This window comes from Epinephelus moara, chromosome 21 (assembly GCF_006386435.1).
Source record: "Epinephelus moara isolate mb chromosome 21, YSFRI_EMoa_1.0, whole genome shotgun sequence".
In the NCBI taxonomy this organism is placed as follows: domain Eukaryota; kingdom Metazoa; phylum Chordata; class Actinopteri; order Perciformes; family Serranidae; genus Epinephelus; species Epinephelus moara.
Window position 1 is genome coordinate 24,941,837 of NC_065526.1, and position 26,979 is coordinate 24,968,815.

Sequence of the window (26,979 nt, forward strand, 5' to 3'; positions counted from 1 at the left end):
AATTGTCCTCTCTCCTGTGTTTATGACCTAAGAACAGTTGGAAAAAGGATAATCCTTAACCTGTTTTTTTAATCTGTGAAAACCATGGATGTATAACTGATGTACACTCTGAACACAGGGCACATATATTGTGTGTTAGCAAGTTATGTAACATAACAGTCAGCTAACATCAGATTAGCGCTGATTAAAATAGAGTTCTAGCCAAGACAAAGACATGGCAGTAATGTGCAGGTCATAAAACCAGACCAGAATAACAAACAGTAAACAAATATTAAATCAAATATTAAAAGATCAGAACATGAGCGTGTTGCTAACCTGTTTTCATCTGACGTTTTTTATCAGCATCGCAGCCGACGCCTCTGCCCTCAGTCTACTCTTTTCACTGCATCAAGTGTTTACAGACAGATTCACTCTGTCAGGTGTCTAATTGGCGTGTCCTCATTCTCCCTGTGCTTCTCTTGTTGTCTCTCATCCACTTGTTTGCCAGGTCATTCGGGGTTGTGCTGTGGGAGATCAGCACACTGGCTGAGCAGCCGTACCAGGGCCTGTCCAACGAGCAGGTCCTCAAGTTTGTCATGGACGGAGGCTACCTGGACCGGCCGGACAACTGCGCCGACAGACTGTGAGTACAAGATTAGAGGGCTGAGGTTAGAGGTTAGAGTTGTGTTGTCATAATCACATTATTTCAGACTACTGGAGTCAAGTCAATTTATTCTCTCTTCTTCTTATTTGTGAGCTTTTATGTGTCTTTAAGAAGACGGTTTCTAACAAGTGGCTGAAAGAGACTCCAGAATGTCATCACACACACAGCGTTACAGCCTCATTGTGGTGGCCACAATGAAGTCATGTGACCGTAGTGTAGTTAGTTTATAGCCTAACGTTAGATTTTTACTAATGGCGATCGCATTTAGGCTTCAGAAATTATAAAAATGGTGTTCATTTGTGAAGATAATCTTGCTGAAAAAAAATGTGTAAGTATAAACTTCAATAAAACAAAATCCAAATGGAAAAATCCCGTTGGCTTTTTGTTTAGGGAACCAGTGCGATGCTAACTTCATAATGGCCTACAGAAAAATGTCATTCCTGCATCACTCTATTCTGGTAGTTATTGTATTTCTGCCTCCTAAGCAAAATCAAATGCCACAGCCTTTTTCCTCTGTTTCCTCTGATCACATAGCACCCATTTGAAAAGTATTTGCATTTTTCTTCTGCAGAGACAGCCTAGTTTTATGACAGACCATCTTTCCAGCAATGAAATGCTTCTTAAAGTAAATATTTAGTGTATGAAAGGATGAGGCTGGTGATGTTCTGTGTTTTTCTTATCAATAATGTGTTTGTCCCAAACCTGTCTGTGGCACTCGGCACTAAGCTAGCTGACTAACACATGTACAGTTTTAAAAAAAGACAAAATATTTCCCGAAACAGCTGGGGCACTGTAGTTTGTAGCAAATGTTATTTAAAACAAGTGTGCTTTTAAGAGGGGAATATTTTTAGCTGCGGATTAATGCACACTTGGTGCTCCAGTGAGTATTTACGGCAACAGGATGGTGTACATGTGGGATTGACTCAAAATAAACTGCAGTGCCCAGTTTCATCATAATGAAGGAACATGTCATCCAGTGCAACACTGTGGCTTATTGGTGTGTTTTTAATAGTTCTTGGACCACAATGGAGGTCTGTAGCACAGAGAAATAAAGTGTGTCGAGCTTTGGCCTAACAAACAATATTTGTTTGTACTGTAGGATAGAATAATTGTTGGTTTTGCTCTTTTCTTGGGGTTTTTTGGCATGAAGAAAAATGTAGAATATTGCCAGCTTTATCCTTTTAGATAGGAACGGGCAATATTGTAATGGTATATATCTGGACAGAGTAATTGTTCTGTAAAATCAATTAAGAAATGGTTTTAAATACAATACTTTCTCACATTTGATTCTTATTTGAGAGGAAAAAGGTTGACGTATATTGAAGTTGTATTAAAGTAGGTATTCTCAACCACACTGGACAAAAAACTATTATAACAAGAAATAAGTACATTAATAAAAGGAAGGAATACCTTTGTTGAACAAACACAAATTCAGACATTAGTATCATTTCACCGTGATCTCACTCTCCCTTTATCCTCACCCAGACACAACCTGATGCAGATGTGTTGGCAGTACAACCCCAAGATGCGCCCCACCTTCCAGGAGATCATCGAGATGCTGCGCGACGACCTGCATCCTTCCTTCCAGGAGCTCTCTTTCTTCTACAGCGAGGAGAACAAGCCGCCTGAGACTGAAGACTTTGACCTGGACATGGAAAACATGGAGAGCATCCCGCTGGACCCGTCGTCCTACTCCCAGAGGGAACAGTGTTCAGACAGGGACGAGGCCTCCTCCATGGGCCTGAGGGGCAGTTACGAGGAGCACCACATCCCCTTCACACACATGAACGGGGGAAAGACCAACGGACGAATACTGGCCCTACCGCGGTCCAGCCCCTCCTAACATACTGTACACATCCTGCATAAACACATCATTGCTATAGATTTAAATATATTTTTGTTTTTTTGTTGTCGTTTTATATAGATCACACTTTTATCACTCTCTACAGGAGCCCCTCAGTGCATATCTCAGGACATTATTTTTCTCCTCAGATACCACAAACACACACTACAGCAAGTCCACGTATGGATGCCAGAAGACACTTTTTGTATTTAAGGACGAACTTGCCGCGTCTCTTTTGTTCATGATTGTAGTTTATGTACTGTAAATAATTGCCAAGTTTGTGCTAGACTGGGTGGATAATGGATTCAACTGTGAAACAAACTCTTGACAAACAAGAAGGCTGCTAAACCCACTGTCCCCTTCCCGAGTCCAGACTGTGTCCCTGTCCCCGAATTCAACAAGAGGCTTCATCCCCGGGTTGCTACGTTTTGGGAAAAAAAGAAAGAAAGAAAAAAAAAGTGCCCTTCTATTTTGTTTGTGGCCTACATCAGTTGTCATGAAACTGTGTCTGAATCATTGTACGCAAGCGGATGACGAACTGAAAATGAAAGACTTTGGGAACTCTGTCGGATGGTCAACGATGGTCCATCCTCGAACAAACTCTAATCCACTGGAGAAGCTGGTTGAAGTGGCTTACCTCCTCACACTCTGCAGTATTCCAAAATGGCACACAGGATAAACACAGGACTTAAGTCGGGTTATATATATTTTTTTAATTTATTTACGTGTCTTTCTTTCTTTTTATTTCTTCTTTCCTCTTTTTTTTGAGTTTTCACACTTACAGCTGAAGGATATTTAAACTGTTTTTCAGAAACATGTTGGTGAACGAGTTCCTCAGATTGACCAATAGCTGCTTCTTTGGTATATTTTAGTGGGTATAGAAGATAAAAAATATATAAATATATATATATATAAATATATTGTTAATGTTTTTGTACATAGTTGTTGTCATTCTTGAGGTATTTCCGGTCATAGAAAAATGTTTTTACATGTTAGTCTCCTATGTTTATTTTTTCTAATCCAGAAAATCATACTAATTAGCTTTTTTGGACTCATGATCAACCAACAGCATTTGGTCTTTTTGCTACGCGATGCCCGGGAGAAGGAGTGTTTGACGTCTTCAGCTTAAGATGTCTGCCCATCATATCAAGATCAAATAAAAATAGTGCTGTAAATAATGCAGCAAGGTGCATTCACGAGGAGGCTCCCGCAGTGCTTCTGTTATTTTCCATTCTCTCAGTACATGTGTGTTTTTCCAGACAGTGTTGTGTATTTCAGTGAACACTGAGGTGGTTGTGTGTGTATTTAAAAGGAAGTTGTGCTTTTAGCATGGAGAGGTAAGAGTTTGTTTCTGACAGAGCCAGACGTGCAAAAATACAATGTACATACACTGAGTGAGATAGCATTATCAAGGCCAATACAGACATTGATATTTTCAGATCAAAGAGAAATCCTTTTTACACAACCACCAAGTTTGTTGCTCAAACGTTTTGATGAAGGTAAATACTGAGAGAGAATATTTTACTTTTTACATACTGATATTTTGCAGATAATGACATTAAATTCTGTAAAACATTTCCACAATCAGTTATTTCAAATATGATGAACTATAAAATACAAATACAACAACTAAGGAAAATAGGAACCTAGATACATTTGCTTGTACAACAATTTTTCATGTGTATATGCCAATATATCTGCCGATAGCAATACATATGTGGTAAATCATAGCAGTAACTTACCACATATCTGTCGGGCCTTAACCAAAAGCATTTATCAAAATACATATATTAAATGTGTGGTGATGGGGGTGACATCTGTGCCAAGGTTCAGGCTCCAGTCTTTGAGGTTTAGTGCAATGATGCCACCTGCTGGCAAACATTAAAACATACTACCGTCTATGTGATGTCATAGTCTACAAGGCCAAGCATTGAACTTTTTCCATATTTTTTTTATTTATGCACAATGTTGAATATATACAACTTTTAATGACAAACAAAGCTTTGAAGGTTAATTGTTTCAATACTGTCATGTAAAGGGAGTGAAGATGAAGTCACGCAGGTATTCACCACTAAACCTATGCTACTTGTATATAAGTGTCTCCCATAAAGAGAGACATAAAGACACAGGTGTTTTGGTCACTGTAATAATTCCTCTGACAAGGACAAAAATCCACAGACCTCATTCTATCTGTCCATCTGAAGTTAACATGAAGCTTCAGCAGTCTGATTTTTCTTTTTTTAAATGTCCTCTCTGTGTGTCGACAGAATGTTTTTGGCTGAGCAGCGGTGGAGAAATCAAAATGCAAACTGGGAATTTTGTACAAAAAAAATTACTAAATGAACTCAGACTGTTTAAGCCTCTTTAAAAATTAGAAATGCATTTTTGTGAATGAGGACTTGATTTTTTCCCCACATCTCTTACATTAGTAACCAATAACTTTCAATGTTAGAACTAGAATTATACCCTCACTGCTGTATGCCTTTGTGAATCTGTCAAGTTGCACTTAACGGGAACATCCATGTCTGTAAAATTGTGAATGCTTCACACACTTCTTCAAACCAGCAGCACAGTTTCAAGATGGACACCTAAGATTAGTTTCACCAATTCAGTATCTGAGCTAATGTTGCCCCTTTTGTTCCTGAGATATGATGTTGAGTAATGGCCAGAAAGAAATTCTTGAGTCGTGGCCAAAGACTTGTGAAGTTAAAATGACCCTGACTTTTGACGTTTAACCACTAAATTCTAATCAGTTAATTCTTGAATCAAAGATGTTTCTGTCAAATTGAGGAAACGCCCTCATGACCTTCTTGAGAAGAATGGGACAGATGGATGGATAACCCACAGATATAATGCCTCTGGCTACAGCTATCGGCAGCATGAGGCTAATAGAAATACTAACCTTTTCTTCAATTGACTAAACACTTAAACTGAAAACTGAACAATTGTCTAGGTCAAACTGTTTTGAGGGAGGAGAGGTTGTGTTGGGGAGGGGACCTGTGACCTTGGTGTCTTCTTTAAAGAATCTTGGCTATGGTCCTGGTTTCACCTGGTCCTGGTCCAAGTAAAGTCAGGGGGGCTCATTTCCATGTCTCAGTCTGTCTGGGGATCTCTAAATGCAACCTGAATCAAATTATGTACATGAGAAGTAACTGAATGACTATACTGCTCTGTATTAACACAATCATGTCACATCAAAGTGTAGGAGGGACAAAACATCATCAACACAAGATTCGCGCATACCGTCTTTTCCACCAAATAAGTTCTGGTTCTTGAACTATTTCCACCAGTTTTGCGCAGATCCATTGTAGCCAAAAAACAAGCATGGACCAGCTATTAATGAGACCACTACACTCTCTCTCCATACACTCTCTCCAACCTGAAGAATATGACACGCCCACTGATGATGACAGAACTTTTCAGGTTCTGAACCAATTTATTTTGGTAGAAATGCTCTGAACAGTTCAACATTAGAACTTGAATGGAACCAGTTTCATGTTGGTAGAAAAGTTATATCTGTAGCAGCTCTCGAGCTTTTGGTTGTAACACACAATCTTCCCCAGCAGGTGGAGTCACCCAGCTGTTAAAGGTGTCCAAATGTCCACTTTTCTGAGCACTTCCAGGACCCCTCATTCATGTTGAATTAAAATGTTTGGAAACAGTAGTTAACAAAGTATTCTCACCACAAGGTCCATTTAATATAGTGACTTTTTCTTCCTGCTGATTGACCACCTCTGCAGTCAATAGTTAAACGTGTTGGAGATGCTTTCCATTATCTGTTGGACTCTAACACTTGCTCTGATGTATCCAGATCATCGGGATTTTTTTACCTTTAAAACTGACTAGTAGTTTACCCAAGACGCACCCTTAAGCCAATTCAATCTGTGCAGAAAAAATGCAAGAGTGTTGTGAGGGTCGAGGGTGGAGTCTTCTGGAGCCCAGTCCTGAATGTTCTCTCAAAAGCCCAAATCGATGGTATTCCCAACAAAAACCTGATATAATTGAGTGTTCTCTTGTTGGCTCCTCATTCAATTCAGTCAGAGTATTGAAGACCACATTTACTTAGCATTGTTGGGGATCCTTGATTTGCAGTTAGAGCAGCCCAGATTATTACAATATGGATTCAAATACCAATGGAAAACAGTGGATTGCATCCTCTGGGTTGGTGCGGCATCAGCAGTGATGCAGGGGTTGTGGTGGACCAGTGTGGTGAAGGAGAAGCACTTGATTTACTGGCCCATCCACCTACCAGCCCTCATTTATGGTAGTGACGGAAAGAATGAGATCATAGATACAAGCGACCAAAATTAGTTTTCTCTGTAGGGTAGCTGGACCTTAGAGATAGGATGAGAAGCTCAGACATTCGGAGGGAGCTTGGAGCAGAGATGCTGCTTCTTCCCATCGAAGTAGGTGGTTCCGGCATCTGATCAAGATGCCACCTGGGTACCTCCCTTTAGAGGTGTCTGGACATGTCCAACTGGTAGGAGGTCTGGGGTAGAGACCCAGAATGTGCTGGAGGGATTAAATATCTCGTCTGGCCTGGGAACGCCTCGGGATCCCCCAAGAGGAGCTGGAAGGTGTTGCTGGGGAAAGGGACGTCCGGAGTACCTTGCTCAGCCTGCTGCCCCCATGATCCAGCCCCGGATAGGTGGATGAAAATGGATAGATGGGTGGACGGATGGATTCAAAAGTAGCAGAAAAACATTCATTCTGTGAACTCTACTCCAGCATTGTATAACATAAATAGATTTTAAGATAAGTAATGCTGTTCACGCCAAATTCCTGCCCTATCTGTTAACTTGAAAATAGTAACAAGATGCAGGACTGACAAATAGTCATCCTCAACATCTGCTGTGTTATGGTTTCAGAATAATAAAGAAAGATGAAAAACAGTTAGGTACAAAATTATATCATCTTATTCCTAAACTATGTACAGATTTTATGGCCTTTTTATTATCTCAAATGGCTTGGAGAAGTAGTGACTGAGGCGAAAAACCTCCCGGCCCACCTTGGGTTTGGGCTGACCCTGTGGTGTTTACATCTTCTGGCTCCACCCCTGCTGACAAAAGCTAGCTGGCCTTTTACCTGCATTCCCTGCAGCTGCCTACATAAAGAAAAGCTGGTTATTTTTGCCACAATAAAAAGCCTCTCAGCTTTCACACCAACTGGTTTCCACCCTGCTGTCACATTGTCATCATTTTCTCACAGGCAAAGTCATCCTATAAAAATCAATCCAATAATGTATATTACAGCAGAGCATACATGGTCACATACTGGTAGAAACATGCCTCATGTCTGCTTTAATTTAAAGAAGTCTGAGGAGATGTCAGTCCTGCTGTTGGATGAACCTGCGGAATGTGTTGCACTGAAACGCTTCCCACAATGCTTAGAGAGGGAAGGAGGGTTCATCCAGAGGAGGCTGGGATTTCTTCTTCAACACCCTCCTCCTGCTCAGCTCCATTATTTCTAATTCGTGCACTTGTTCCTCCTGAGGCATCCTTCCTGTCTGGGCTCTGCCTTTCAGTGGAAGGTGTTGAGAGATATTACTCACCTCTCCTGCCTTTGCCTGGAAATAAGTTGTCTGTCGTTGTCGCTGCTGCTGCTGCTGTGTTTCAACACCGGGTAAGAGGAAACTTGTTGAGTTGTTAAAGTGTGCTTGTTAGTATTTAGGTTAAATGAAAAGGGCGGGGGCGATAAACAAGTTGAGAAACGGCAGTTGGGCAACGTTTAGAATATTAGTATACATCACGTTAGCTGACTTTAGAGGAGATATCGCGATAACTTAAACAGCATTTGTTTCTAAAGCGGTGACTTCTTGCTCGACATAACCTGGAAAAACGTCACAATATTTTTTTTAAAGGTGTTAATTTTGACTTTAAACAATTAAGGCAACACTTAAAGATAACGTCCTGTCAGCTAATGTTGCTGTCACCGTCAGTATCACCGACAGTATCGTGAATTAGCTACACCTCCATTTGCCAGCCATTAGCAACCGTTGGGATACGTGCAGGTAGGTAACGTGTAGTCACCTGTCGCCACTCCTGTCTCCACTCTACTTTACAGCTGTTTGTTTTATCCATTGAAACTGAAAAAGAAACACCTGTTTCTGTCGCTTTAATCCGACACCTGTTCAGCAGGCACATTAACGTTATGAATCCAGGTCAGTAACTCTCACCTTGCACCTCGGCATTCCTCACATTCCCCTTCCGCTGGATAACACACAGACCCTGATGGTAATGTCGTCAGACCTACTTTCTGTTTTATAAATAACGGCTTGACCAAGTCTGAGAGATTATAATGTGTTTTAACAATGTGATTTGTGGGGACCAGGGGCGTAAATTAAGACAGTGCAGGCAGGGTGGTTGCAGTGGTGCCCATGGGAGAGGGGGCCCACAGAGAGAGTGGGCCCTGCAACAATATGTCAGGTAGAAAAGTGGCCCTTGTGAGTGATTCTGGCAACTTCCGAGGATGATAAATGAAGCCAATGCAGAAGTGCCAAAAACTGCACTTCCCCAAAAAGACACCTGAGGCCGGCTCCAAAACAGATTAGATGCCCATAGACTCTCATCTTACTGTGCTCAACTTTACAGCAGAAACCTGTTTACAGCCTGGAACAAAATGGATTGGCTCTTTATAGCTAAATTTAACATTCATGACAACTGTATAGGGAGTGAGTTTTTTATAAGTCAGTCATCCACCCCTCGCTCCTCCACAGCTCCATCCTCACGTCCAAATATGGTCACTTTTGACTATAAAGAACCAAGATGGCCACAGCTGAAATGTCAAATTTGAGACTGAAAAACCATGGATGTATTAAGAGACCTGCATACCGCATTTTCCCGCGGTATGACATCACCTGGATGAGGGGCGATGCTTCTGCATCATTGGGCCAAAGAGTAGAGCACACAAGACTTTCAGCACTGAGCGGGGCCAAGCAACCAACTTCCACCAGCTGAGCTGCTAACTTATGGTGTAGCTTCCTGCTATTTTAAATGAGGATAAAATGATTTGATCTTGTGGCTAGATTTGCCAAATGTATGTTAGTGAAATGAGTCATTTCGCTGGGGTTGTGACGCTCAAACAAAAAAAACAAAAAAATCCATGTCATAGTCAGTTTATCTGCCATTTGCAGTAAAATACCACATTGCAAAACGACTGCGAGAGTTCACATTTAAGACATAAGGGACCATGAGACAAACATTAAAATGAATAAATAATACAAACAGGTAGGTACATAACAAGGACAATACCCCCAGCGATACGCCCACATCATCTAAAAAGGTACAAGAAATTTAAAGGTGCAAACATTAGCACTAAAATCATTGTTAAAGTACAAGACTTCTAAAAGTGCAAGATAAAGAAGTACACATGTTTGGCACCCTTTTAAAAGTATGGAGTTTCAGTTTCAGATGTCTCTTTTGCAATGTAAGTCAGTTGTAAAAAAGTATTTTTCGGCCTAGTAGCATCACGTTACGGACTCTGGAAATTGCAGTACCACTGTTTGGCCACCACAAAAATTGGCTTCAAAGCCTGTCGCATTTCCTGGGGGCTTGTTGAAAACGGCAGACCACATACCAATAGCTGACAACATGGCAGCTATGTCCATTATACAGTCTATAATTGCTTCCTTAAAATATGCTTGAGTTTAATAAAAGACTCACACTAAATAGAAAATGGTGCCATGCTATGCCTTGAATCTATAACAAAATATGTTTACAAATATATGGTTATTCTACATAAACTATAAAGAGCTATTTGATTAAATGAATAATTCCTTATTTTTGTAGGTATTTTTGTTATATACATATGTACAATAATGATTTCTAGGTAGCATGTATGTTAGCGTTATCCAATGTCAGACTGTATTTGATCATGTGACGATAAGATTATACTGTGCTAGTTTAGGTGCATAACTAACAAGTGTGCTTTAGGGCCCATCATAAGCGCATACACTTGGGCCTCTTGTAAATAGCTTACACCACAGGTCGGGACCATTAAATTCCTGTCAGTTTTCCATTTAGTGCTATGGACAGTGTGTTGTATGGGGATGATATGAAAAATAACAAAAATCAAGGCGTTATGATGTAGCCTAACCGCAGTGTTGTGTAAGATAAATCACTTTAAAAGCATTGCAGGCTACCAATTACTTCATACTCAAATACATTAATGTACAGCTAAGCCACCTTAGGGAGAAAATCTAATTTGGTTAACAAAAGCTTCTTAAAAAAGGTAGTTCAAACCAGTTTGTTAAAAATGATCAAATTGACAATTTTTATAATCCATAAAAGACACATTGGGGAAAAAGTGTGCTCTTGTTAACAGGTCATACATAATCAAAAAACATAAAATACCCTACTATTCATGGAAAAGTTCAAGGAATGTCAACTTTAATTTTGTATACAATACCCATCAGTCAGTAGCCTGGAAATCCAGACCCAAATCTAGAAAGATTTAGGGTCTGGCCATGAGTAATGAAAATGGCCCAACTCGAGGGGTGGCACCAAGCATGCATTTGTAAATATCACTGCACGCAATTGGATAACACTACGACCAATTAGAACAATACACTGGGTGACGTATATGCTTAGCTACCAGCGGAGCTAACTGGTAGATTAGACTCTTGCCGTATCCGGTCGGCAAAACAGCAAAAACGTCCGTCTTGCAAAGGAAAGATTCGAGCGCCGTCATCTGTTCCTCTTTTAGAGAAAAAGCCAAGTCTAACTCGTTCATTGTAGCGGCCAAAGCCATTTCAAACAACTGGTGTTCATCCGTAGCCATCTTGCAATGTTTACTGACTGATTCTGGACTTCGTCGTCGCAGCACTGTCGTCATCTGTTTAGCTCGCCTCTGGCCCACCTATATCAGATACACCGATGTGATTGGTGCAGCTCGGTTTCATGGGCATAGGTAATGAGCATCATTATTGATTGCCAGAGTGACTCGCTGAGCAAATTCAAATTGTGCTCACGCGAGAGCTCTGGATTTCCAGGGTAATCAGTCAGACACCTGCCTTCCCGAAACTATAGTCCAGGTGGGGGCATTGCACCAAGCAGGATTACACAGTTAACCAGGTAACTTCTAAAATAGCATAGCATTTGTTAATAAATTGCAACAATGCATTTGGCTAATTGATACCTAAAGTTTGGTTTTACAAATTCTGTCTGATGAATGCATTTACTACGCATGTCTCAACAGCAGTTCGGATGAAAGAAAAAGTGGATGGGGCTGGTCAAAGGGGGTTTAATTACAGTAAAACAGCAATGGTAAAATAAAATATAAAAAAACAGCCCTTTCCTCTTATGGGCCAGTATTATTTATATTTTCAGTAGCGGACTACACAAAAAATGTCAAAAAAGCAATTGAACTACTTGAAGCACTATGCAGATATGAATGTAGTTGAACCTCCAGCAAACTACTGCAAAATTTAGACTCATTAAAGTTTTATTACTGGTTTAATAACTACTAGTTTACTACTCCCCAACACTGCCTACTGTTTAAACTGCAGTTGCCTCAATAAAATTGGACGTTTGCAAAAACATTTTCAAATTAATTTAAAATTTGCAGATGAAATATTTGAAAATGTTGAAGTTAGTTGAAGTGGCAGTCGAAGTGCAGTTGCTGAACTAAGCTGAAATGGCAGGTAAAATGGAAGTGCTGGAATAAGTTTTTGAAGTTGAAGTTGAAGCACTGAAAGGAGCTGAAATCATCAATGTATAAGTGGAATATTGAGCATGAGGTGTCATTTGAAGAGGAGTTCAAGAGAAGTTAATGCAACTTTAAATTTATAAAATAATGAAAGAAAATACGATTTGAAGTGTCAGCTGAAGTCTTCTGTCACTGAAAGCAGTTGTGTAAACTATGTAAGACCAGTGGAAGCTGCAGGACTTAAAAGAGTTGAGGAAGGCAAAGATATGGGACTTCAAAGTGTCTGAAGTGTAAGAGTGTCAAATAGTTGTGCAGTGTAAGTATAACTATTTAAAAGAACTGAAATGTCAGTTGGTAGTGTAATCACTGAAAGCAGACTAACTTTATGATATGAAAACAGTGAAACTGTCTCGTCTTTCTGATCTTGCTCTGATAGCTACCATCAAACTGAATTTGTTAGATAGGTGCACTGTACAAAAAAGCATTAATACGACGCCTACTAAACCTGCATCTACTCCACTAGAACTAATTATGATTGATACAAAAACAAACTGGTCCTACAGGTTTCAGTGTCACCTCTCAATGACAGTATTAGGTGACTGTATGTAGCAGTTGACAGTTATAGGAATACTTATTACACAAGAGTTTATGCAGTGGGCACTTCATGATTGTTGTTTGTACTTAACCTTTGCCTCAGTCTGAAGTGATTCAGAACCTTTTCTGTCATGTCTTCCTGTTATTACGTCCTGAGGTTGATAGACAAATTCATCTGAATTTAAGGGCAAGGTTTTTCAAGAGCATGGCAGGACCTCTAAATGTAATATTTAAAATATTCCAAACTTTCTATGGTTCAAAGTTTTTTTTTACATATATATTAGAAACGGGGGGAAAATCGGTGCAGCATAGTATCACGATATGTGTGGCAATATTTTATCGATACACGGATGCCAATCATATAAATTATAATTGTTGCAATTACAAATTAAACTTCTGGTAGCCTACTAGAATAATAAAATAATTTGCTTTTTCATTCCACAAGATACATGGTGCTGCAATAAAAATGATTGACGCGAGATAAACAGACTGAAAATTTTATCTTATTAGATAAAAACAGATGTTGAGAAAGTTTTTGTCTTAATTTACATTTGAAAAAAGGTAATAAATCAAAATATATTCCAATATATGTTATCGCAATACTCAACACTTCGCAAAACATTTAAAATCACAATGAAATTGTATCGTGGTGATATTGTAATATCGCTAACCATAGAATTCAGTCTGGGATGCTGACCCCCTAAGCATGAGCACTGCTCTTTGTTAATGCAATATAATGTAAATTCCTTCAGATTAACTAGGGAATGTCATGTTTCACCAATACCATACCAGGGGTTTCATGTGGTGTTGCTGATGTAGAGCACAGGTAACTGCACAGGTAACCGTTCTGCAAACCATGCTGCTGTTTTTTAGAAACTTGTGTATTTTTACCGTTCCATGCAGCAATTGGTTTCTGTTATTTCCATACAGTATGACCGCAAACTCCTCAAATGTTCTTGGGTGCTGTGATCCATCACAGTGAACGTCAAGTCTGCATGTCCTCATGGCAAAACTGCTTTATTGTTAGGAGGTGTTGCAGAGCAAACTGCTCAAATGAATCCGTACTTAGGTTCCTCACCATTTAAAGATAATGCAAGATAAATCAAAAGTAGCACAGCGTAGATATTCAGTGGGATTCAAGATTAAAAAGTTTAGTAAATAAAGTTCATACTGTTTGGAAATGAGCTGAATCACTAGCTGGCCAATAAAAATCTAAAATTATAAGAGTACATTTGAAAATGTTCATCAAAAATGGATATCAGACATAAATTATAGTCAAAGAGCTCAACTTTGTTAGCGTCCTAAATGATTGGTGGAGGCCCTGATGCTGACCAGTCATTTCTTGCCAGTCTCAAATGTTTACAGTTGGGAAGTGCTGTAGGTCACCTGGGGCTCTCACTGCATTGCATACACACACGCGTCACTCTTGGTAAGGGTAGGATTCGCCTGTTGATACTGACAGAGACACATTGGCATGCATTTACGGCACACTAAAGATAATAAAACAGACAGTATCTAGAAGTTAATGAGTAATCTTTGTGTCAAGGCTGGTAGGTGTGAAGGCAACATGCAAAGTGTAAGCAAGACCTGTTGCTCTGAGGAAGGATTTTTTAACAGTTATCTGGTGTTTCTGTTTTTGACAAATTATCCCTCTGTGATGATGTGAAACAAGTACAGCCTCCAGGGTTTATTGGGAGCAGGAGCAACACGGATCACTGGTTTCTTTGAATCCGTCAGCTTTTACAGCCTCCTCAGGCTAATGGGTATAGTTTCACGGTTGTTAACCGTTGATGGCCTGGTTTCACTTGTCTTGTCACGACAGGACATCGGCAAGTCTCACTTTGTTTTAATAGTCTTGTTGTGGTGTTGAAGGGATTAGAGCCCATGTCTTTTTAAGTGAAACTACTTTCCACAAACACAGCATTAAGCTGTATTTTTCCCCTGTCTTTCTGTCCTCTGCAGGATACTTGGCAGACTTGCTGGTCTTGTTTTGTCTCTTGCAGGGAATGACCTGTATTTCATGCTGCTCTGTTCCCTTTCAGCCCAGTGTGGGTGAATCACTTGAGGTGTGGCTGTCACTCACAACAAGGGGCTGAACCATACTACCACAATATGGCTAATAACATACCATGGGGCTTAGAAACAAGTCTTTAAAGACAGTAATGTGATACAAGCCCCTGGGAAAATACGTGTCTAAGAAAGTGGTGCTGTATAGTTTCTGTTTGTTTGTTTGTATCCTGAGGACGTTTTTAAATGTAGCGTGTGGTAACTTTTTGTTATTTTTGCTGAAACTGTCACTACGTCCACATGGTAATGCATCAAACAGATCATCGGTGTCACTAATAGGAGTGCTTCTAATGGCATTTGCTATAGTCTACCAGGTCTGAACGAAAACAAGCAGGAGAATGAGAGTTTGCTGTGTCAGGTGGGCGGTAATTTGTTTTCACTCGACTATTTCCAACATGGCGGCTGAGTCAGAAACTTTCTCTTTTTACAGTTAAACACTAGGAACGGGGGTTAGTCAATACAGCATTGTATTGCAATATTTTTGTGTGCCAATATTGTATCGTCACACACATGCAAGGTATCAGCGTTTTCTTAGATACATTATTTTTTGAATTATAATATAAAGCAATATTGGGCAAACTTCCGACCTACCTCTGCTCCCTTCTGTGTGTCAGCTCTGGTAGTTATCAGCCACGCTCCTCCAAGTGGTTGCTTTTAAATTTATACCAGGTTTTAACAGCTCTGGGGAAAATTGCATTCTCCTACTCTGCACCCTGGACTTGAAACAATCTTCAAAAAGATCTAAAATTAGAAACACTTATATCCATTGATGAATTTAAGAGCATCATAATCTCAATGGACTTCCTGGTTAATTAAAGGTTAAATAGAAAATAAAAAAAAGTTTGCTGCAATAAACATGTCTAAAATGAGATGAACAGATGGAAAACTTTATCCTATTAGATAAAACAGATGTTGATGCAATTAAAAAAAGGAAATAAATTGCAGAATATTTGACTGCAGTGCTCAGCATTATGCCAGACATTTAAATTTGCAATAATATTGTATCGTGACTTCAGTATCGTGATAAAATCATGTCGTGGGGCCTCTGGAAATTCCCACCCCTATTAAACAGTACGCCAAAATATGTTTATGAAAACATTTGAGGTGAGAAAAAGGCAGTGCAGTAACAGAATCTTGATTCATACTTGATCAGCGCTGCCAAGTTTGACCGCAGTTCATGAGACATGATTGACAGTAGTGCTAGAGACTCCTTGGCTCTGATAAGTTATTTACATTCATGTGCAGTGGATTCTTGCGAAGAACAAGGAGGGGAAGTTTTTTTTCTCAAATTATCTGCCTCATATACTACTGTCAGGATTTAGTGACAATTTCAGCAAGTCTAACAAAAAGTTATTTTATCAAAGTTACCAACTACAGCTTTAATCTTTCATCTAGCACTGTCATTTGGTTAGTTTGTTTATTACTTTGGTTTGTGACCACATACCTTTAAACCAGTGCCATTGCCAGCCTCAGCTGTACTTTGTATTTAGTGCTCATTAGAACATGTCGGCATGCTAACACACTAAACTAGGATAGTGATCACGTTACACATTGCACCTGGTTAGCATTGTCATTGTGAGCGTGTTAGCATGCTGACATTTACATTTAGCTAAAAGCACTACTGTGTCTACGCTGCTAGCACGGCTGTCGACACCTCGTCTTGTTGCTTAAAAAATGACTTTAGCAATGATTCGAATATCACAGTTGTAATTCTCTGGTGATTTCTGTTTCAGCACTAGTTGGGTGGGGGAAAAGGATGTGGAATTTTTGATGTACATTTTAATATTAATTTGGACGTTTTGACTCTGTTACTTTGGGATCCAAAAATAGATCTGAAAAGTGAGGCCCTAGAAAGCCTTGAAATTTATATCATGATTTATGTTGTCTTTTCCAAGCTGTAAAGGCTGCTGTACACTAATATAATTAGTCTATTTCACTGAGTGACATAAAAACAAATCATGCTTCCACCTGCATGACAATAGTAACTATAATTTTTATTTACCAGTACCTACAGTCTTTTTCAGAGTCTTTGTCAAATGCATAAATCAAAAAACAATGCGCTCATTTTAAAGAATGACACCCGCCTCTAGCAGCATTTAAAGCCCTCATGAACATGAGGTGTTTTAATCCTTTCTAAGCAGTGTGCTGCAAACACTGATATTGTGGTTTCTGCTCTTGTTCTGAAGGACGTGCGGTGTGTGTTGAACAGGTGAGCCAGAGGCTAACATGAGAGCTGTGTGAGTCTGTGTCCCAACTCCTTTAGTCAAACAGTAGTGTGTATGTTTTAGGCGTGTCTGACTTTGAACAGCTTCTGCTAGGATATAGTTAGAATTAAGTTTGAACAGTAGCTGGGAAAAAGGGATGTTTTTAGCAATTGTGGCCGTATTGTATGCATGGTTCAAGTTTATTTATACAGCATGGTTTATGTTGCCACCCACAGCACAGAGCTGTTTTGCTCCTTCTGTCTGATTTGCTGCCTTTAAATCAAGTGGAGGCTTTCGCACACAACGATGGATCACTCTAGTTGACCCTGAAGGGCCCATTATCATGTGCACACATACAGATACTCAGAGACACAGCCAGGAGGGTCGCTGAGGGCTACACTGCACTAAATCCCCGACACACACTGCTTTCTGTCGCAGTTAGCACCCAGTTCCGTTTACTGTCAGTCTTTTGCTGCATTTTCCTCTCTCGTTTTATTCACTGGTTTAACATAATTTTCTTTCCTTTATGATGTTTCCAGTATCACAAGGAAACTGCGGGACATGGAAGACAATAAGCAGCAGTATAAATAAACAATGTGAGTCATTCTTGGCTGCAGACATAGAGATGAGTGACATTAAAGGTCATTCAAGAACAGAGTCTTGAGTCAAGTCTTGAGGAGCCGAAAGCTTGTTGATATACATGTTATGTGATGTCTCTTTGTACTAGAATAGAATATATTGACCCATCTGCAAACAGCTACTTTACCTGCGTCACTGTAATAAATCATGTAATTTGTAGAACATCTCTGTGTTCTCAGGCACTATCTTTTCATGGGTGTCTTTGCTTGAGAGCTGGTCTGACTTGAGCTGTGCCGTCGCAGTCTGCCAAACCAGTTTTCTCTCCACAGGCTAGATTAGTTCAGCAGCCGCCTGTTGTTTGGATTCAGCACCATGAAAAGCACTCTGCACTTACAGTTCTTTTTCTTTTGTAGGTAACCTGTCTGTTTGAGGGCTCGTGACTCAGCAAAGTGCTCCCAGAAACAAACAATAAAGGTATGTCTATTTTCATTTCCTGCAGAGGAATAAACTCTTAATCCTTCAAATCCTTATTGCTTTTAATGTGGGGCTGGGCGATGGTTTGTGTATTGACTTTTAGCTGCATTGTTTTATGGTGGTGTGATTGCATTTCCCAGCTGCAACATCACAACAGCTGGTATTGTTTCACCTTGTGAGTGTGGTGTGTGTGTCATCATGGCAAAATGTGGTCCTGGTGACACCTATTGTAGCAGGCACTACCACAGAAGCTGTTTTGACTGTTTTGGCAGGTGTTTATGTGTCTGTCTGTCGATTAACAGATTTTGTCAACATGATAGTGTCACAGCTGTGCAAAATGCAGCCGCAAAACTGTACAGGTGTGTAGTTGAGATCAAAATGAAGGCTGATTAGAAGATTGGCCCCCCAACTTTACTCCTATGGCCGACATTCTGTTTTAGTCACAGATAGCTGTATTATGACGGGAGGGATCCAGTAGCTATTTGGTCTCTAGTATGTTAATGTTGTACAAAACTCCCACTTGTAACAGTTAATTTAAACTCCTTTCCTATGTACTTCTCCTTGCGTCTTTTCCAAAATCCTTACTTTTAAATTCTCACACACAGGTATAGATTTCGGAGGATGCACAGGGGACATATCCTCTTCAGTATTTAGAACATGAGCATTTGAAGCCAGCAGAGGACTTTTATTTTGACAACTTTTAAGAAATGTCCACCTTAAATTGATGTAGAAACACCACAAAAAATTCTCCTGCATGCTGGAAATTGTTTTGACACTAACCCCTTGTTTCATGTTTCATATGTGCTTCCCCATGTTGACATGAAATCTACACCCGTGCTCGCACAATATTTGTCTTTCTGCCGCGATTGCTCACAGTCTGTTTATCTCTTTCGCTCAGCTCTGGGGAGAGTGCATCTCCCTCGGCCTCCCATGGCACCCCTGCCTGCTTCGTCAGTCCAGGGATGACAGTCACCCCTAAAAAACACAGCGCTCAGCCCGGTTCCTCCTCTTACAGCAACACAATTTCCAGGTTGGTGAACATGTATTTTAAGAACTTAATTTCCATCGTGCACTTCTTGTGTCTCAGGCCACATTCACAGGACAACCGACAGTGTCTTTATTTATCTCATACACGACGCTGATTGTATTTCAGATGCCGACTCTTGACTGGAAACAGAGTCGCATGTTTTCCGGGTTCATTGTCGGCCTGATAGAGATGTGTGCTACAAAACCTGATTCTGAGTCATGTGATGTCTTTTGTTGTTTTTACTGGTATTTCTCCTTTTGACATCAAGGTGGTGTTACACTCTGCATCAGATAGATAAGATCAACTATCCAAGTCTGATGAAGGCTGTTGGAGTTGATATTGACTTAGGCAACAGTCTGAACACTTAAATAGTGTGTGTTGTGTGTGTGCGTGTGTTTGCACGATTGTGCACTGACATCACTTTTACCTGTTGAGCTTTATCTCATCACACATCAACTAGATCTGGTGCGGTGCAGATGGATGAGACCGATGGCCTGCGATTGAAGCACTCCTCTGCTGAAGACTCCCTGTCGCTGTCTTCCTTGGCTGAGCCCATCAACCTAGAAGGTCAGTGGGTTACTGTCAGCAGGGTGAGGAGCTGTTGAAAGCACCCTGTACCTTTTGTTGCAGTGAAACACACAAACATTTTGTACTTGGGACAGTGTACAAAAAATAGTAAATTCATTCAGTATCCCAGAACAATTTAAACAGCTATTTTTAAAGTAATAATCTCAAAGATTTTTATTTAAATGAATGTCTGTTAAGTCACTATCTATCACTGAATGAGGGAACGCAATGGTGTTTGAGTCATGGCTCATTGATGAAAATCATGGCATTTACAGTATTATGAACTAGGTGTGTTTGACGATATTCCCGGGGAAAAATCACAATTTTTAATGATCCGCTCTCTCTCACACACAAACGCACGCACGCACGCACGCACGCGCAAACACACACACACACACACACACACACACACACACACACACACACACACACACACACACACCCTCTCTATGCTGTGGTGACTTCTTGCCCCTACCACTTAGCCCTTACCCCTTCTTTTTGTGCGTTCACTTCGAGCTGTAGGATTTCCCAGTTCTGGTTGGGATAGAAAGATAGGGTGAAGTGTAGGGGCTACATGGCCCCTCCAGATGGAGGTTTATCAGAGGCACACTCCAAAGCAAGTGTTATGGGAAATCATCAGCAAGATGCTGAACAAGCAACAAAAGAAACAGACAAATGTATTGTTTTGTTGATGAGGATTTAAGAATTACAATAGGCAATGCATTATCTTAGTTCAGTGTTGTTTAAATATATTATGGTCATTTTCTTAATAGCAACAGTTGTCTGGGTAGCTAATTAGCTAGCTAATGTTACATTGTTGTTGCTGAGTTTTGCATGACAGCCCTGCATTTTGACATATTTCATGTCGCACCCCAGATTTGGCATATAGTGCCAAAAGTTCAGCAGCGAAGTTGCTTCACTTGTAAAATGCTCCTCTAATATCTGTGCAGACTGACAGGGTAATAATAATACATTTTATTTATAGAGTGCTTTTCAAAAACTCAAAGACACTTTACAGGCAGACAAAGAAGTGCAGGAAAATACAATCAAGAGTGCAAAACAGCAAACCAAAAGAGCAAAAAAAAGGTTAGGTTGGGTGTGTTGTTAATGTTAGCCTACAGAGTGCCGCCAGCAGCCTGGTAATGAAGTAGTGTTGATGACTTGTTTGATCGATCGATTGATAGAGTGAACTTAGGTTGTGGACAAACATCTTGACAACAGCAAAGGGATGCCTATAGCCCACGCAAGAGAAATCACCACAGCAGAAGACGGCATATTTGCATTGACTCGACACGTCTATTTGCGTAATCACCAGCATCTGCGACTACTGATGATGTATCATGGTCTTGAAGAGTTGAACCATTACCCCTTGTAAGGTGGCACTCAAAAACGAGGGGTGGGGGTAGAAAGAAGAAATTGGATTGCGCTTCAGTCTGCAGACAAACACACTGCAGTTACTGCTTATCATTATAGGTGCCACCAAAGAGAACATAACCGAGTTATTGGAGATTGTACCTTTCAGAATGCATACATTCTATGTACAGGGATTTGACAAATATCATCTTGCCATGGAATTCAAAATAAGAATGACAACATTTTTCATGAATGCAAAATTGTGATTATCTTTATTGAAGATATTAAAGATAAATATATCCCCAGAATCTGCAGTCAGAAGCCTCTGCAGCAGTTATATTTTCTTTTTGTTGACTTAATCCTTCCTCTATTTTTGTAAGTAATGAAACAGTATGACATGATTATAACCTGGTGCCATTTAAAGAACATTTTGCCACAAAAGTAAGACCATATTAAAATGATTAAAAATAACATGTACATGACTTGTAATGAATCACTGAGACACATACTCATGTGACCACAAAGCACAAGCCTTGTATGGATGATACAAATCCTTGTGTGACTGTCTGTGTGTCATCCAGATTCCCATTATGCCGTGCTGCGAGGCGAGATCGACTCCGACCACCAGAACCTGGAGGCGGAGTCATGGAGCGTGGCTGTGGACCAGAGCTACCTGAAGGCCCTGAACAAAGAGGCTGTTAAGAGACAGGACGTCATCTATGGTAGGGTTAACCAGCTAAATCTATAAATAAACAATCTTAAAAATATTTTCAGTAATCATATAACATCTTTATAAAGTGCATGTGTGTATATATACACAGAACTTTCTCATGTCAATCACTCACTGAAGAAGATGTATCTTTGGTCACTGACGGCAGAGTACAAACATAATTGCACTATTTAAGCAGAGATGACAGTGTCTGTAATTATGATGTTGATGGATGCTATCTTTAACTCAGAGGACCTTTGGATGTCAAACAATTCTACTGTGATAATAAGTATAATAACACCAGCAGTTGTGTTCGCCTGAGAACACATTTCTCCCGCTTTGGTGGACTACCTTTATTTACCCTCATGACTTTGTTTGCTTTTGCTGTTGAGCAAGGAGTGTGCAGTTATTGTCATCTTTCTCAGGCACAAATGTTCCTGTACATGTCAGGCACTCAGCTTAGATGTGTTAATTATGTGTCCCTCTTTACCAATTTCCCAGAGTTGATCCAGACAGAGATGCACCATGTGCGCACCTCAAAAATCCTTCTCCACGTCTACATGCACGAGTTGAGGCAGTCATTGCTGATAGAGGAGGCCAAGCTGGAGCGGCTCTTCCTGGGGGTAGAAAACCTGCTCGCCCTCCACCAGCTCTTCCTTAACCGCCTCAAAATTCGCCAAAACCAAAGTCAGGAGGAAGGAAGCCCTAACAACTACCAGATCACACAGCTGGGGGATATTCTCATATCTCAGGTAGGGTAGAGTCATCTGAAAGCCACAGTGGGCTTTTGTGTAAATCATTGTAGTCAGTCATCAAATTGATCTTCTTAAGAGACAGTGTGATTTGCAAACATGCAAAGTTGTAGAGTGCAAGTTTAAAGAAGTATTTATTTTCTTCTTAAAATGAAATGTCCTTATTTACTCAAGTTCAGGTAAAAATGCCAGTAAAGCCTGTGTGTCAACAAAAAACACAGCAAGTAAGAGGTACTTTTCCATTTAAGTCATCTCCAAAACAACTAATGGGAGGTGGAGGCTATTCTTTAGACTTCCAGAAAGGTTTAAAAAGATTATAAATTCATGTTCGTAAATATTCTTAAAACAAAGGATTGTGGTGTTCACAACATTTTTATTTATTTCAGGTTTTAACTAAAACTGTTGCTTTCAAAGGCATTGAAGCCGAGTGTCCATATAGCATTTTTGTGACAGAAAAGCAGGGGCATGAGAAAAGTTCCAAGATTTTCAACTCTAGTACTCAGAGTGGGGGCCCAAAAAACTCAGAGCACTCTGAAAGAAAGATGTTGGGTGCACTGCTTTTTCTGTAGGCGCTGACATGTGGCAGCATATGCTCTGTCCTCAATGGAAACAATTGAAAAAAAGACGCTGGTGCTCAGAAAAAAACACGCCATTTAGCTTGCATACCCCATCACATTCAGGTCCACAGTTTACTCAGTATATATGTGCTGTTCCTGAATGCTATGTTTACATTTCTACACTGAGGTCTACAACAAACAGCTCTTAAGTATTTTCATCCACCTCTCTCCACCCTTGTCACTCCTTCTCCATGTGCCAGCTGAGTGTACAGGTGTCCATAGGAATGGCTGGTATGTCTGAAATGCACTGTAAGCAACTACAGCTAGGTGTGTGCTCCATAAGAGCAGAAAAAATCATCACGTTCCTGGAAGTTGAAGCATTTTTACTGTTGTGATAGAGGCACAGATGCACCAGAGCTTTCTATGCTGAATTATTATTCCTATTGTAGCACTGCAAGTGAGAAGAGGAGTAAATTTCATAGTTTCCATTGTTCTGTTGTTGCAAAAAATGCATTTAACCTGTGAAACAAACATTTTAACAGCAGGGGGCATTAAAGTCATTCTAACTGCATTTTTAGATATTTGGCTCAGCCCATTGGGGACAAGTATAATGTAAATATAATCAAAAGAATATCCTACAGTATTGATAGCTATATATTTGTTAACATACTGTATGCACATTCAAGTAATTGATCCATGTCATGTAAGTGCAGTGAAATGTGTTATAATATGAAGTATTGTTATACCAACATGCTACAGTGTATAACCAATTTAAAGCAGGTTTACTTTGAGATAATTTCTTAACGGCAGTACTTTTAAATGATGATATTTAGTCCTTGTTCTTGCTTTACCTCATATGAAGCTTGAAAATTGTGGGATGTTCTGATGAAGTCACTCTAAAGGGTTACACCCACCAGTGACATACGCTGTATGTCTGAAGACCAACACCCACTTTCTTTTCTATATAAACCCAGTCAATGTATCGGAATATGCCACTATCTCATTTCACAACATAAACTCAACTGAAAAGCAGCAATTTTATCTATATTATTTGTTCTCCAAATTCTTGACGACCAGACCTTGACTGTTTCTGACATGTGACATGAATGACATGTTTAGTTCATGTGAGACAAGTGTCAAATAAGCAGCGCTGCAGGTGTGTGATTCATTTCCTGTTCGCCATAAGGCCATGATATCCTTCAGTTCTAGTCAGTGTTGACCTTTTTAATGCCTCTGAGCTGACAAAAGTTCACACAATTGTCTGATAGGATAAAATGTTGAAGTGATGACATTTTATATCCAAAAGGTCAAAGGTCAACTTCACTGTGACATCATGATATTCTGCAAAACACTTTCCTGGCCATTATTCAACGCCATAACTCAGGAACAGAAGGGGAGACATATGATCAGATTGTGACTTGGTGACACTAATCTTGGGCACCCATATTGAAACTGGGGGGAAGATATGTGTGAAGTATTCATGTTTTCACAGACATGAATGCAAACTTCACAGGTTTGTGGAGGCATTCAACCACAAGGCAGTAATTCTAGTTGTCTTATGTTGGCAGTAACTTCAATATAACATTATAACCACTAAATTGTAACCTTTTCAGAAATATAAATTCAATGTTTTTCCCTTTTCTTGTTAGTTTTCAGGTGCTCTGGGAGAAGGAATGATGGAGTGGTACAGTGTGTTCTGCAGTCATCAGAATGAGTCCATCAGCTTCTACAAAGAGCAGCTGCAGAACAACAAGAAAATTCAGATCCTCATGAGGGTGAGCAATCCTCACTCATTGTTCAGTTGTTGCACACAGACAGGATTTTCTTCAAGACACAGTGAAGCCTGTGGTTGTGTGTTGTTGCAGCATGAATGCACTGGAATTTCCAAAACAAGAAATTAAAGTGAATTAGTTGCATGCCTGGAGAATCAGTAGCAGTATCTATGAGACGTTCTACAAAGAATGATGCAGCTAACAAAAAGAAAACACTCTGAGATACTTAACCTGAGAGGAATGATGCGAGTCTTCAAAAACAAAAGCTTTTCTTTTTTTTAATTTCAACAGAAAATAGGTCAGCTGCCCCTGGTGCGAAGGTTGGGTATCCCTGAATGTTTTCTGTTGGTGACTCAACGCATCACAAAATATCCCGTACTGGTGGAGCGAATCATACAGAACACTGAAGGTAAAATCTCACCTCTTATCATTTACCTGCATCTCAACACATCTTTATAGTTGTTACATTCTGTCCTCAGCCTTCGACAAACTGAAATCACTGAAATTCGATTTGTTGGTGACACAAATGCTGACTAGAATGGTCCAATATATAAAATCTTTTCATATTTATAAATAGAGACTGGTAGATTAATGTGTTTCGTGCTCCTTTCAGCTGACACAGACGAATACAAGTCTCTGGTACAGGGTTTGACGCTGATTAAAGACACCATCTCCCAGGTGAACGCTCAGGTCTGTGAATACGAGAAAGTTGCTCGCCTGAGAGAGATCGGCCTGCGCCTGGAACCAAAGTCTCAGGGCCGGCTGAAGGACGGCCGGGTGCTCCGCAGGGAGGATCTGCTCCAGGGAAACAGGACACTGCTGCACGAAGGAGCCGTCACCTTGAAGACCTCCGGTAGACAGAAAGGTTTGTGACATTGTGACCATTTGTTTTTGGCATAGCTAATGACCATTGAGATCACAGGTAAAATGTTTACTAGATGTTCTATGGCCAGCAACTAGAGGTGGGCGATATATCTATAATATTGGATGTATCACGGCTTGCTCCAAGTGGTATGTATAAAATGACTATATCACAAACATAGAGTATATGTATCATTTTTGAGACTTGCTTCAGCGTTTCAGTTCTCTTGCTCTCTCCTATGGCTCTGACTTTGTTTCCAGCTTACAGTAATATAAAGTCACGTTTAAAGGTACTGCTTTAACAGTTTAACATTCTGCTAACTGCTAAAAACAACTGTTAACCAGAGGCGTCAAGTTCACAGCAAAAGCAATCAACACTTCCAGCCTGAGACGCGTTGGCTGCTTCAAAATGAAACTATAACAATACTTTATTCACCTTGATTATAACAGTATTTTTTTTTTTAACTTTATTATACGACAGTAGCTACTTCATTTAACTTTATTGTAATAATTCATTTTGTATTTTAGAAGTCTACAGTACTTTAGTTGAGATTTCAAAATATCAAGATATATATTGAGTATCATGATATTGCCTAAAAATATCACAATGTTATTTTAACCCTTTGAAACCTGGAGTGACATCACTTTTTTTGGTGCTGCTTTCAGACACCTGTTGCAAGTTATTTAAACATTTGAACCCTGAGCACACTGGTGACATTTCTTTCAGAAACATGGGAAAAAGGCAGTGAGCAACTTGGTGAGGAATGTCCCTAAAATTGCAAAAAAAATAAAATAAAATTAAATTAAATTAATTTTTTTTTTTTTTTTAAATAATAAAAAATAAATAAATAAAATAAAATATAGGTTTAGAAAATTATTTTTTTAAAAGCTAGTGAAACCTATTTTTTAACTAATTTCTTGCTAATTCTTTGGGGTAATTTCCTTTTTAAGTTGCTCACTGCCTTCTTCCCATGTTTTAAAAAGAAAACAAATCAATTTGCTCAGGTTTCAATGGGTTAAGCTATATCGCCCAGCCCGGCTTACGGCTGAAAATATAAGCTGAAAACTAATGAGACTAATGGTCTGATGATCAGTGTGGTTTTCCTGCACTGCAGTGGAAACAATTCTTCAATGAATTACATTATGAATATTTTGTTCATAGGCTAATCTGACTTGAACAACCTCCCTGACGACTTGGCTCATTCAGAGCATTACCTGGCTTATTAAACAGTTTTATTTCCTTATGCGTAACAGATGATAATTAACTGACACATTTATTACATGGTTATGTGTTGTGCTGAGATCGTTAGTGCCCTACATACATTGTATTTT

The 26,979-nt window shown here is 39.7% G+C and overlaps 2 protein-coding genes across 3 annotated transcripts in view; both read left to right on the forward strand.

Annotated features, from left to right (window-relative positions):
- Window positions 1–3,681, forward strand: part of insra (insulin receptor a) — a 62,215-nt gene extending 58,534 nt beyond the window's left edge. The window contains exons 20-21 of the mRNA XM_050074616.1: window positions 488–622; window positions 2,129–3,681. Coding sequence (XP_049930573.1) covers window positions 488–622; window positions 2,129–2,486 — 493 coding nt within the window. The 3' untranslated portion in view covers window positions 2,487–3,681. The remainder of the gene's footprint in view (window positions 1–487; window positions 623–2,128) is intronic.
- A 4,292-nt stretch (window positions 3,682–7,973) lies between these two features.
- Window positions 7,974–26,979, forward strand: part of arhgef18a (rho/rac guanine nucleotide exchange factor (GEF) 18a) — a 33,650-nt gene continuing 14,644 nt past the window's right edge. The window contains exons 1-10 of one of the 2 annotated variants that reach the window (XM_050074388.1): window positions 8,035–8,108; window positions 17,536–17,592; window positions 17,989–18,049; window positions 18,948–19,079; window positions 19,537–19,643; window positions 21,578–21,718; window positions 22,207–22,457; window positions 24,664–24,789; window positions 25,078–25,195; window positions 25,400–25,651. In XM_050074388.1, coding sequence (XP_049930345.1) covers window positions 19,012–19,079; window positions 19,537–19,643; window positions 21,578–21,718; window positions 22,207–22,457; window positions 24,664–24,789; window positions 25,078–25,195; window positions 25,400–25,651 — 1,063 coding nt within the window. In that variant the 5' untranslated portion in view covers window positions 8,035–8,108; window positions 17,536–17,592; window positions 17,989–18,049; window positions 18,948–19,011. Of the gene's footprint in view, window positions 8,109–17,535; window positions 17,593–17,988; window positions 18,050–18,947; window positions 19,080–19,536; window positions 19,644–21,577; window positions 21,719–22,206; window positions 22,458–24,663; window positions 24,790–25,077; window positions 25,196–25,399; window positions 25,652–26,979 lie in introns of both variants that reach the window. The other variant, XM_050074387.1, reaches the window with a different exon arrangement.